The sequence below is a fragment of the Quercus lobata genome, chromosome 11 (genome assembly GCF_001633185.2).
Source record: "Quercus lobata isolate SW786 chromosome 11, ValleyOak3.0 Primary Assembly, whole genome shotgun sequence".
NCBI classification, from domain to species: domain Eukaryota; kingdom Viridiplantae; phylum Streptophyta; class Magnoliopsida; order Fagales; family Fagaceae; genus Quercus; species Quercus lobata.
In genome coordinates, this window is record NC_044914.1 from 46,805,501 (window position 1) to 46,818,527 (window position 13,027).

The 13,027-nt window shown below is 35.9% G+C and overlaps 2 protein-coding genes and 1 pseudogene across 4 annotated transcripts; all 3 read right to left on the minus strand.

Annotated features, from left to right (window-relative positions):
• Positions 1-1,352: 1,352 nt before the first annotated feature.
• LOC115967465 (transcription initiation factor TFIID subunit 14b) lies at positions 1,353-6,841 on the minus strand. 2 transcript variants are annotated; one of them, XM_031086563.1, is made up of 6 exons: positions 6,591-6,838; positions 6,131-6,219; positions 5,788-6,009; positions 4,929-5,116; positions 4,723-4,844; positions 1,353-1,706 (listed from the first exon to the last, which is right to left on the minus strand). In XM_031086563.1, the coding sequence occupies exons 1-6, from the start codon at positions 6,690-6,692 to the stop codon at positions 1,620-1,622; spliced, it is 810 nt and encodes a 269-aa protein (XP_030942423.1). In that variant the 5' UTR covers positions 6,693-6,838; the 3' UTR covers positions 1,353-1,619. The 2 variants fall into 2 exon arrangements, with proteins under 2 accessions (XP_030942423.1, XP_030942424.1); XM_031086564.1 differs by having other exon boundaries at positions 1,618-1,706; positions 4,674-4,844; positions 6,591-6,841.
• Positions 6,842-9,863: 3,022 nt separating this feature from the next.
• On the minus strand, positions 9,864-11,414 carry LOC115967464 (annotated as a pseudogene). Its single transcript, XR_004086462.1, has one exon. The product of XR_004086462.1 is annotated as a putative pentatricopeptide repeat-containing protein At3g23330 (transcript).
• A 625-nt stretch (positions 11,415-12,039) lies between these two features.
• LOC115967467 (auxin-responsive protein SAUR21-like) lies at positions 12,040-12,622 on the minus strand. Its single transcript, XM_031086566.1, has one exon. It carries the CDS (start codon positions 12,524-12,526, stop codon positions 12,224-12,226), a length of 303 nt encoding a protein of 100 aa, XP_030942426.1. The 5' UTR covers positions 12,527-12,622; the 3' UTR covers positions 12,040-12,223.
• Positions 12,623-13,027: the final 405 nt, after the last annotated feature.

A 13,027-nucleotide genomic window follows, 5' to 3' on the forward strand; every position in this document is an offset into this window, starting at 1 on the left:
AAGGATAAGACTCGAACCTGGTATGTGCCAAACCAAGATAAGGTGAAAATGAATTGTAATTGTACTGGCGAGGACAGCATGTGCAGGACCCATCCAAAAGCTAGTCTGGATGGTCCCGTTGCAGTTAACTGCTTATAAACATCAGAAGGACTAATACACGTACTTGAGGAGGGCCCTCAGCTTAATTGATATGTACTGCATAAAGGGAACTTTGATGCAGGATCACATGTTCTGTGAAAATCCAGGAAGCTTTGGAAAGAAAATTCAACCAAGCAGGTTAAGGTGCAAATAAAGAGAAAACTATGAGGATACAATACAGAAAAATAGTGCAGTACTAGTAGAAATTATATCAAGGTCACAATTTAATCCATCACAAATTATAAAAAAGAGATGGTAGCAACATCATGAAGAATCTTATGCAGCAATTTCTGAGCCTCTCCACTTGGCAGCCCCATCTTACGGACAATTCTTTGCAAATCATGCTTAGAAGGAAATTATATCATTTATGCACATGACAAATAAACCCAATATTGTTCTAATGGCATCATCCTAACCTCCTGCTGTATCACAACATCATGAATCATAGGTTAATACAAGCACAGGTTTCATTCAAAAAGGTTAACTAGCTACATCATTCTGAACCTCTCCTCTTGGCAACCCCATCTTACAGACAATTCTTAAAGCGCAAGATAATGCAAATCATGCTTAAAGGGAAATTATATCATTTATGCATATGAAAAATAAACCCACTATTGTTCTAGTTGCATCATTTTAACCTCCTGCTCTATCATAACATCATGACTCATATATTCATACAAGCACAGCATACATTCAAAAAGATTAACTAATTACATCAGTCTTTTTGACTCTACAATAACAGCTAAATTGCTTGCAAGCCACCTTTAGCCCAACAACTTCTGGAACAACAAAATGTATCCTTGTTTCAGTGAAGCTATTATAGCCCAAGATAGAGGGTAGGTTGGTTCACTTGAAGAGAATCTTTTCTATAATCAGACTTGACTATTTTGTGCATATTTTATGCATTAACTAGTTCTGTAATCTCTTGTAGAACAAGAGATGCAACATAATTCAGATAATGCTTTATCTTCTTCTTCCTTCTTAATTTTTTTTTTCAAGTGTCACTGTGTTTTATCTATTTTTATGATATATGATACTATTGGAGTGAGACAAAAGATCTAAAGAATAGTATTCATCAAAAAAGAATTCTGCATAATTCTTAAATGATCCACGCTAGCTTTTGCAAGTTTTCATTTTCTTAATTGACTTTAAGCAAAATTTCAGAACAAGTTCAAAAAAGAAAATAGATATTTTTAAAAAGGCCAATGATACATGACAGCAAAGATGCAATAAATTTAATTTTATAATTTGTATTAATCTAATGATAAATTTTTTTTTTTGCCTCCTTTCCTTATTGATACAAAGTCAATGAGATAAAAAGGCCATAAAAAAAAAGAGAGGGAAAACAAAGCTGACAAAGAATTCTCCACGGCCGAGAACTAAGAAGGTACATATCATTGTTGCAAATGCCAACAAGTGTATATGCTGCAAAACCAATTTGAAGTAGAATCTGAAAAAATCTGCAGGAATAATGTTGTCATTCACTGGTCAGAGATAGATTTCAACTGTTGATGTGGCCCATCTATCACATTTATTTGTCGCTTGAGTTTAGCAATATGAGCTTGCACCTGTATAGTAAATCAGAATCAATCAGTCAAATATTTGGGTTGTACATGTTCCAGAATAATATTTGAACAGTTTATCTAAATTAATATACGTAGGCAACAAGCTTGACTGAATTATATAACACGCTTTTCATGCAACGGGAATACACAAAGTTCAAATTCTTGCAACGGGAATACACAAAGTTTAAAACCAATTTAATTGGCTTATTTTGGAGTTCCTCAGTGAATCAACTAAGTATTGCAATTGACTTCATATAATTAGATAAGGAATTTCAGGATGAAAAAACAAATGCACATGAAGAAAGAAGAAAAACATTTTATCCTAGAATTATTAAAAAATAAATAAACAAATGAGTTGTGAAACTTTTAAGATATGTGAGCATGTGAGGATTGTAGAATCATATATGATTATTTTGTTGGCCTCATAGAAAACTCAAGAATATACCAGGAATCTTAAGAGTGATTAAACAATTTGTTGCTATGATCACATCTTAAGAGAGGATTCAGCCAAGTCCTGACCCTAGTCATGCCCCAGAACAGTCAATCAGGTCTATGTTGCCTATTTAAAATTAAAGGCCATTTGAGATACAGGAATTCATTACATGCTAATAAACACAGATGATGTGAATCGTAAATAATGATGTCCAAAATGATATGTCAATAACTCTGTGTGAGCAACTGCCCATGAAAGAAACTGAACTGAAGAGAGAAATAATCTCTGGCTAGACCAGTTCTATACTTTCTGATATAGAGCAATGTCAAGGAGGTCAGTTCGATGCATATGGCAGATGCATCATCAGTGATGGGATCATAGATCTCTGAGAGTTTGGAAAGTCTCTTTATGAAGGCTTGATAACACTTGTTGGGATACCACATTATCCTAAAAGCTGAAGCCAATAGGACTGTGCCTAATAATATTATATTAACTACTCAATATTGTCTCGCCATATTCTGTATGATATTGGTGATGGGTCTAGAGTGAAGTTTTGGCAGGACCGGTGGTGTGGAGAGACATCTCTTGCTGTTAGATATCCAGACTTGTTCAGATTTTGCAGGAATAAGGATGCCAGTGTGGCTGAGCTTATGATGTCCACCAATGGTGTCCTCTTTTGGGATGTGAGATTCGTTAGGGGTGTGCATGCTCAGGATCTAGAGGCTATGTTTGACTTCATGGAAACCATTTATGGTTCTCCTATAAGGGGGCTAGGTGAGGATAAAATGTGTTGGATTCCTAGCAAAGTTAAGGGTTTCTTGGTTAGTGATTATTATAGAATTTTAGCTGGCTCTGCTTTCTTTGGGTTTCCTTGGAAAAGTATTTGGAAGCAGAAGATTCCCTCTAGAGTAGCTTTCTTTGTTTGGACTGCTGCCTTAGGGAAATGGTTGACGATTGATAATTTACGTAAAAGGAAGGTGTGGATTTTGGATTGGTGCTACATGTGTAAGAGAAATGGTGAATCGGTTGACCATCTATTCCTTCATTGCCCTTTTGCTACGGATCTATGGTCTATGGTTTTGGGTCTTTTTGGAGTTTCTTGGGTTATGCCGCACACTGTTTTGGGGCTGCTTCGGTGTTGGCAAGGCAGCTTTGGTTGTCATCGAAATGGTTTTATTTGGTCTATCATTCCTCATTGCTTATTGTGGTGCCTTTGGAGGGAGAGGAATAGCAGATGTTTTGAAGATTCTGAGAGATCTATTCCAGACCTCAAGCTTCTCTTTTTTAGAACTTTAAGGGATTGGTTGTTTGCTTTGCAAAATAAATCTTTCCCTTCTTTTATTGTTTTCCTAGACTCTTGCAATTTTTGTATTTGATTTCCTTTCCCTTGTTCACTTCCAGTGCACTAGGGTGTTCCTTTTTTATCAATATATCTTATTACTTATCAAAAAAAACTACTCGATCTTGTCACTATAAACTGATGTGGGACTTGATAACTTAAACAATCACATGTGAATATTCCAACAAATCTCTCCTTCCTTCATGAGTAAAGCTTCTACCACGTCATATCTAGATACAATCCAACTAGCCTCCCCTTTGAACGGAAGCCGTTTTATTTTCATTTTTAACAATCCATGCATCAATGTCATCATCAATCCAATGCTAACCATTAAGACTGCACCAAACTTAGCAGTCCTGCAACTCAGAATTGTAGGAGTCCACCTAATAATGCATGGTTATCATACTCCTATGTTTCAACAACCATATTACCCAAAGCAAGCTACGTCTTTTGTTTAGTTTTTTTCCCCCCTATCAGTTTCCACCAAGCTATGTTTTTATTCTCCCCCCCCCCGCCCCCCCCAAAACCCCATCCTGTTTCCTTAGCAGTCTTCTTCACTACAAGCATGCACCATGATGCATTTTTCTTAATTATCATTGCAAAGTCAAAGCTTATGCCGTATGAGTTTCATTTGATTGAATGACATGATGCTAACTATTGAGTAATATTATGATTTATCAAGCATACCAAATCCCATATACAAGATGTTGTGACAAGAAAATATAGCCAAATCATTTTTTACATTTTAAAGAAAAAATAGAGCCATAGATAAGAAACTGTAAAATTTGATTAATCCAGATCTAAATAGAGACTCATTTTTCCACCACAAACAACAAAAATGTCTCACAATTACCTAAGAACTCACTTGAAAAATGCAACTAGAAAACAAGCATTATTTCAAAGAAGGCATGCAACAACTCATATACACAATAAGAGAAAAAGATCCACTTTAGATTTTAAAACATAGTCCTCCGAATATGTAACCCAAGTTCTTTCTAAATGGCAGAAAGAATAAGTGCAAAGAGCTCTTTCAAGATGAAGTCTCTCAACAGAAAAATAAATGTGCAGAAAGGATGGTATGACTATAAACACTGCAACATGAAATGCATAGGGGCTCAGATTCTGTACCAAGAGAGCTAAAGACACATTTACATTGTTTATGGCTTGGATGATAATCGTGTTCAACAAGAATGCTTACATGACATGACAGACAACATTCATGATTTCAAGGAAGCACTCATGCTGACCTGTTGACGAGCTGCTGCAAGTTGTAAAAGTTCATCTGCTTCTGAGAAATTCATGAACCACTGACTTAGGGGGTGATCTTTAGTGTCACCTCTCTTCCTTCTACTTGCATCCTCAACTGGTACTACATGAAATTAAAAGGCACGTTTATCCATTGAAAGCATGGCCAATAGCAAAAGACTAAAGAGCTGGTTAGGAAAGCACAAACCAGGAGGAGGCAAAGTAAATCCAATTGGTAATCTGGGCAGGGTTACAGCTGGATGATTCTGCACACGAGCTAAAAAACCTTCTGAAGGCTCAGGGAACACAATCTCATCATAAGTTTCCAAAACAACAGGCTTCTTGGTAGACATGGGACCAGATTCATCCTCGGGGTACAACTTCAAATGATGATATCTGTGAATATATTAAACTTCAACAACATACTGTAAGCTAAGAGTTTATATTATCTTTTTACATATTGGGCTATCATTATTGACTGCATCCTATATTTTATCTAAACACAAAAGGGTCAGGACAATTATTTGATAGGATCTTCTCATTTAAACACAAAAAGATCAGGAAAAGATTTCATACTTTAGCACATGATACATGTTAAAAGTCAGCCCACCTACTTCAGTCTTTTCAGTCATTTGGTTCCAATAAAAATCTTTGGAGATGACCATATAAAATGTTTTGTGAACAAAATATATTTAAATCACACTGTTAAAACTAATGTAATTGAAATTTTTTCCTTGTTAAAACCAATCCAACACTGACCCACTCAGAACATGATTTTAACTCCACTATCTATGCCAATAAGGCGCTAATGCTGCAGGATTTGTTCCCAGAGGACGCTGGTAACAGCTTAGGCAGGTTGATGACCATGATAGTATTGTGGAAATCAAAACCAAGTAGTAGCTGTTTCAATCTTAATTTAGAATTGTTGTTTGATTTAGTAGTATTGTTCTTATTGATCACGATTTGGATCTTTACTGTATACTCCTAAATACATATAGTATTAAATTACAGTTTGGTTGAGCAAATACCATAGAAATCAGAACCAGATACAAAGCAAAGCAACTTACAAGTTTACAGGCTTATCACAAACATCACTATGGAAATAAAGCGTGATGGCGATTTCAAATTCACCCCATCCAGCTTCCGATACCTCAAACGGAGGCGACTCCAGTACCCTTGTAGGGCTATTGAAACTGGAATGCAGCTGAAAAACAACGCGCTTTACCACCACTCCCAGATCCTCATTCATCGCCCCGCGAACATACACAGTCCACTTATGTGACTGGTACCTTATTACATTCACAAGTTAGAGAATGTAAAGAACAAGCATTGTATTCAATATGTAAAACAGGCTATTCCAGAAGCTATAAAGCCATAAACAAAACAGTGAAACACCTAAACTATACTTACTCGCTTGCCTTCTTCCCTAGCCAGAATGCCATGCTACCATACACAATGGGACAGCTTATTTCAACATCCTTGAGTTTCTTATTCAAAATCTACACCCAAAAAATAAAAATAAAAAATAAATAAATAAACAACCATTCTATACATAGATAATGAAAGTTCAAAACAGAGTATCACTGTGTAAAATTCAAAATTTGTTTATGAACTTGTGGTAAACATTTTCATGCTAATTAAGACAATGGGTGCATGTTCAAATTTGATTTTAACACTAAGCTCATGAAAAACAAATACAATAGAAAACACTAAAAACTTTCAATAACTAGAGCAAACTATAAAAATAAATAAATAAATAAAAGATTTTTGTTATCAAAAACAAATTTTGAGCATCTGGGTATCAATATTTTGGTGATTTAGGAAATGGGTAGTCATCAAAATTTGAATCGAAACACAGAGAAACCATTACCTTCTTTTCAGTGTCCATTTTGGTTCGCTGTGATTTGAATGTGGGTCCACTTGTCTCTGGCTGATCTGGACTGTGTTTTTTGGAAGAGGAACTGTTATTCATTTCCTACAACAAATTTCCTCCTTCTTCTTAGGAATCGGAGTTTGAATCCAAGAAATTAGGGTTTTTCTATGCGAGGTTACAGAGTACGGTCTCCAAACCACTAGGGGTCTCTGGAAGGGTAGCCTATGATAAGGCTTCACAGATGTATTATGTGAAACCAATAAAACTATGACACATCACTAAGTCAGAAAAATTTTACTTGACCAAATGACTAAAACACCCTTTTTTATTGTGGTGGAGGGCTCATGAATGGTTTATATAGGTGAGCCCACCATACTCAAACACTAGCCTTTTCTTTTACCGTTAAAATGACGGGTATGAGTATGACTTTAAAATCTAGATTTGTGGGTGGTTTTGCAATGATGCCATTATCCTTGGGAAGATTTTGGTTTTTCACACAACTTTTCTAAACCAAAAGCCATGTCTAAGCTGTGGTTCAATGGAAAATATTTTTCAATTGTGAAATAATTCAGGTGAAAATACATTTCAGAAAAGAAAATATTTCCGGTGTTTGATTGCATTTCAAAAAATGATATAAAAAATTAGCAGTGACAAAGATCGGTGACAATTAGTGATTGATGGTGGTAGAGACTCGCGACTACCAGTGACCAATGATGGTAGAGACAAGAGGCAACTAGCGGCCTCCAGCAACTGGAGGAGGTGGTGACTAGAGGCGACTAGTGGTGGTGGTGGTAGTTGGCGACTGAAGACTGGGGACATTTGTGGGGGGTGGTGGTTAGGTGGCTAATAGTGGGGGTTAAGGTTCAGTTAATGAGTTTTGAGAGAGGTGGGAAATAGTTTACAAAATATGAAGGTGTAAACCAATTTCCGCTATAAGTGCTATTATTTTACGGTGAATTGGAAAATAATTTTTGGTTGATCAACATTTTTAGTAGCCCTAAACACCCGTAGATGTGGAAAATCTTTTCCAAAAATCAATTTTTGTCAAACCAAACACCAACCTAAACCAAAAGCCAAGGCTAGACTTGTAAATTCTCTATTAGTTTTTTTCTTGCCTATGTGCTATGAGAGTAATTAATGCATTGGTTAGAAAGTGTGAGATGTTCAAAAAAAAAAAAAATGCTATAGAAAGACGTAAAATAACATTAGTAAAAGTAATTTAAAAAAAAGACGTGCAATGAAGAAAGTTATAGAAAATATGAATTAAAATATAATAAAACAAAGGAAAAAAAATAAAAAAAATACATGTAGTCCACTCTTAACTTATTTGTTGAGAATATATATTTGACCATAAAATTTTAGGAATAAGGCTTATTGTTGTTGTTGTCGTCGTCTAGATGCTCTGAGAAAGATGTAGCATATGTTGTGCATAAGATAATTATTGTTTTTCATGACACTTCATGCTTAGGGCTATTAATTAACCAAATTGTTTATGAAGCACTTGAGTTTGGTTCGGGGAAAAGCTTGTTCATATTTGTTTGTTTTATTTGGATTTAACTACTAAACGAGCCAAACTCAAACGTAATAATGTGTTCATGAAAAAATTTGTGAAGATGAGGCTTAATCTAATTATAATGTATACTTGTCAAAATATATATGTATATAGACTTGAGATTGCATTATATAAGTTTGTAAATATGTTCATATGATATCATATCCAATTATTATTTGTAGTTTATTGATAACATAAACAATCCATTCGTGGTGATGTTCATAGATTTGTGAATCGATAAAACATTTTAGTCATGGTTTGACTATATATGGAAAAAGAGTAAGTTAATTAAGTAGTTTTTGAATAGGCTTGAGTTTGTATATCAAGAAAATGAACCAAATTTGAATATGTAATCTTATTTTGAAATAAGCTCTAGCTCGATTCATGTTTGAAACAAAATTAAATGAATAAGCTTGAACTTTTAATACTCAGCTTGGCTGGAATGATTTACAGTCCCAACTTTGGGTTTAGCAACGGATAAGTGAGACTAGAGTATTCATTTTGAAGGGAGTTTAAGGCTTACACTTATGAGCTGTATCTACTAATCCCTTATAACTATTTAGGGGGGGAAAAATGAATGGCATGACAAGTGTTGTTGTCTTGTCGATATGAGACCTTTAACCAAAAAAAAAAAAAAAAATTAAAGTTAATTATTGCGATTTCTTTCTTTTGATGAGTATATTTGAGATTAAATACTTAGCAGCAATGTTAGTTTGTTCAGTTGGGTGCAATTATGTGAACCATCATTGCAAGCTCCTGAATATGTTAGATGTGAAAGTTACTCTGCTCAAAACATGATGATGACGACAAAGAAGAGAACTCAAGATGCTTGTGTGGTTGGGTTCTTATGCAAGAGGCTGACTCAAAAGTTTGAATCATTCATTCATGGGTCCATATATTTTGATGAATCAGCCCATGATCGGCAACTTTAGGGATTCTTTACAAGACTTTTTTTCTTTTGCTCAAGGGCAGATCCTTTACAAGAAAGTTGATCATTGAAAGCTGAGAGAAATTAAAGCAGCACCCACCCATTATTTTCACAGCCACAAATTGAATGGTGGTTCAGAATTCCCAATTAAATGCTAGAGAAGATCAAATGAGTCATTTTATTACTTCAATTCACAAAACTGAGGTGGAGGTCCCTTTCATCCAAGTACAAGAACAATGAAGGAGAAGTGTGTATATGTCTATATACACAACTAATTATGTGAGCACAAATGCAAAGTCCCATTATATATCGTGAATCAACCAACCATTTCTTACAGAGAGATAAAATCCCTGATGAAACTTGATTGATGATGCATTTGTTTGTTAGGTTGAAAAGTGCTAACCTGCTCACGAAGTTACTGGTATGAGTCTTGTGCACAGGATTGTTTGGTTGAGAGCATCCCAAAGTACATGCCTACTGCCTGTATTGCTTATATCTTAGATGCCAATCTGCACCAAATTAAGAGCATATGCAGTTGCATTCAGCACAATCAGCCTACAGAAGACACCAACTGATTGAAGTTCTATTTTGATATTTTGGCCGGAAGCACTAAATGAAGTTCAAAGGATGATTTTTTTAAAGATTATGATCAACTATGAGAACAAAAAAGGTGTAAAGTAAGGTCCTAGCTTCACTTTTGTTTTGATTAATGCAATAATTCTCCAAGAACTTGTCAATTCCAGACCTATTCCCTTTTTTCACTTCTTGTTTCGACTTTAGATGCTACCATTTGACTACTTGCAACATCACAATTTGAGTTTAAAGGCAGTATCATGGTATCTCTTAACAAGGAAACCTCAAATGCTCCATATGTTTCTCTTTCAGAATCATGTGACCTAAATCCAACTACATCCAACATCTTTCTTTAACCCTCTCTCTTTCATCAGTTCCCTCAACTGCTCAATCTCATTCCACATACCCAACTTGGCATATAAATTTGATAACATAATATAAACCCCCACATTCTGAGGATCCAAGTCAATTGCCCTTTGAGCAGCCAACTTGCCCAACTCTATATTTCCGCAATCCTTGCAGGCGCTAAGCAAAGCCCCCCACATGGAAACGCTGCAACTTCCATGTCCTTTATGGACCATCTCATTCACCAGCCTCAATGCCCTATCCAACTGACCAGCCCTACAAAGCAAGTCAATCAGACAACTGTAATGCTCAGGGCCAGGGTCCAACCCGAAGTCATGAGTCATGGATTTGAATAACTCAACTCCAAGGTTCACTTGGCCAGTGTGATCACAAGCAGATAGGACTGTCACAAATGCCACCTCATCTGGTTTAATCCCTTCCTTTAACATCTCTTGGTATAATCTAACAACTTCTTCATTGTGTCCAGTTCTACCATATACACCAAGCATTGAAGTCCATAAAACAACATCCCTTTGATGCTCTTTTCCTTTCCCAATTCCTGCCAAATTAAAGACTTGCCAAGCCTTCCCTACTAGGCCACACTTTCCGTACATTTCAATCAATGAACTCTGAAGAAACACATCCTTTCCCACATCATATATTCTACGAATCAAATAGGCGTGCACCTGCATCCCGAATTCAATTGCAGATAGTCCAGCGCATGCCCGCAATATTGCTGACAATGTGAAGTGATCATACTCCAAATTCAACATGGGCATCTTACGAACCAGTTTAAGTCCCTCAAGCCACATCTTGGCCTCCCCATAACCTGACAACAGTGCATTAGCGCACACACTGTTTTTCTCAGGAATTTCATCAAACACCCCTTCTGCATCATCAATAACCAACGACTTTGAATACAAATCAACCAGAGCACTTCCCACAAAAACACTGGATGACCAACCGGATTTAGCCACAAGGGCATGTACCTGCTGACCAAATTTAACATTTCTGATAGAAGAGGAAGCAGTTAAAGAGCTACACAAAGTATATGTATCTATAGGCACACCATAGATGTGCATGAAAGAAAAGGTTTTTAGTGCATTAAATGCCAACCCATTTCGGCTAAAGCCGGATAATATAACATTAAAGGGGATTGGGTTCTTGGGATTCATGCATTTGAAGAAGTTGGTCAGGGTTTGAGGGTTGTTTCTGTGAAGGCATGTGGTGTATGAATGGATGAGTTCAGTATGAAAATTAAGGGAAATAAAGAGCAAGCCTGTTCTAAGTAGATGAGCGTGGAGCTTCTTAATGTCCCTAAGATTCCTACTTTGAGAACAATGGTTTAAGAATCCAGTGATAGAATCTACGATTTGTGTATTTTGGAAGTGGCATTGGTTGGACATAGAAATTATAAACTTTGAAGTCTAGGTGTTCGATGTAAAATATATGTTATTTACAGACTCACAGGGGCAGCTTGGTAACTTTGGTTATTTCAGTTATTACCGTTATAAAATCAAATAGACCGAAAAGACCATACTGGACCGAAATAGACCGACATCAACCAAAATGACCAAAATGGACTGAACAGTAAGTATATATATTTTTATATATGCCCTTGTTACATGAAACAAATTTGGGGGGCGGGGGATTGTTGGGAATATACCGAATTCCCAGATTTGACAAAAGAAATTATGTGGTTTGTCAATTTGCTTTAGTCCATATAGTTGAAGTGATTTCTTTTTTTTTTTTTTTCTAGAGAAAAATACAAACAAAATGCAACAGTATAATATTTCTCACTCAAAACAACACAAATCAAACTCTAATCTGAAATGATAGTATTTATATCCCACATAGAGGATTCACAATGGGCTAAAAATGGGTCAAAAATATTCCCCCAAGCTTCCGCTTCATGAAGTAAGCCTTATAAAAATCTCTCATTAAAAACTGTAGTAATTTTATATCAGGTCCGGTCATAATTTGGATCAAAGACAAACTAGGCTCCACATAGCCAACAAATAATTGTTGTAGAATCTAAAGAGGGACAATTTTAACTCAATAATGTTTTGCATTCAACACTTCGACAGAAAAATGTGAGAGAAAATGCAATATTTCTAATTGTAATATTTTAATGGGTATACAATGCCCAACTCTTCTTCTGCCAAAAGGAACTAAAAAATTTAAATAAAAATTTACAAAATTGTCACTGCTCATCTATTTTAATGCTGCATGTTACAATTCATCTAAGCGAGAAGTGAGATCAATGAACATGTCTTCACTGCAAGGAATTGTGAGACCACCCATTGGATGATCAAATCCAAATTCTTCCTCGGCCTTTTTTAGCAGTTGTTGAAATGTGGGCTGGTTCAAGTATGAAATAGGAATCACAAATCGCTTCTTTTCACTCTCTCCAACATATACTGCAAGGTAGCCTTTTGGAACATCTAAAGATGTTGAAGCTGCTTGCTTTGAAAATGAGTTTGTTCTTCGGAGAATGTGCTTAGCATGTATGATACCAGGAAAACGAATAGCCATTGCTATCTGTCTCTATTATTGCCTGAAAAATGGTGAAGATCACAATGAGATGGGAGGAGGAAAAGTGAGGATATGACACTAGAGGATATGAGGACTTGTTTTGGATGTGGAATGATATGTTTGTGTGTGTGTATATATATTATAAGCATGGTGCATGTGAAAATCTCTGAAATCTGGATTGAGTGGTGTAGAATCATTTGGGTAGACTTGGTGAGACATAAGCATTTGAAAGATCACATGGACTTGTCTTCCAACTAATTATCAACAGCTTGGTAGTGATTGAGACTTCATATTTGTTGGCACACACTTTGTCCAAATTTATCTGGAGAACAACCTACAAGGGACCCAGTTGACACCAAAGATATGTGGATTGGAGAATACTCAAAATAATGGGTGACCCTCTTATATTAGAGGACAGGTTGAGACATATATGCCTAATATTTCTTAACAAGAATAGGCAACAGATTAGCGTCTCCAATGACATTCGCTTTGGATAAATAA

Bases quoted from the DNA above. Each gene is read 5' to 3' on its own strand.
- LOC115967465 (XM_031086563.1), bottom strand. From the start codon at position 6,692: ATGAATAACAGTTCCTCTTCCAAAAAACACAGTCCAGATCAGCCAGAG. The intron at 6,220-6,590 runs GTAATGGTTTCT...TTTTGGGTGTAG, and splicing joins AAATGGACACTGAAAAGAAG to ATTTTGAATAAGAAACTCAA. The intron at 6,010-6,130 runs GTAAGTATAGTT...GAATGTAATAAG, and splicing joins CTAGGGAAGAAGGCAAGCGA to GTACCAGTCACATAAGTGGA.
- LOC115967467 (XM_031086566.1), bottom strand. From the start codon at position 12,526: ATGGCTATTCGTTTTCCTGGTATCATACATGCTAAGCACATTCTCCGA.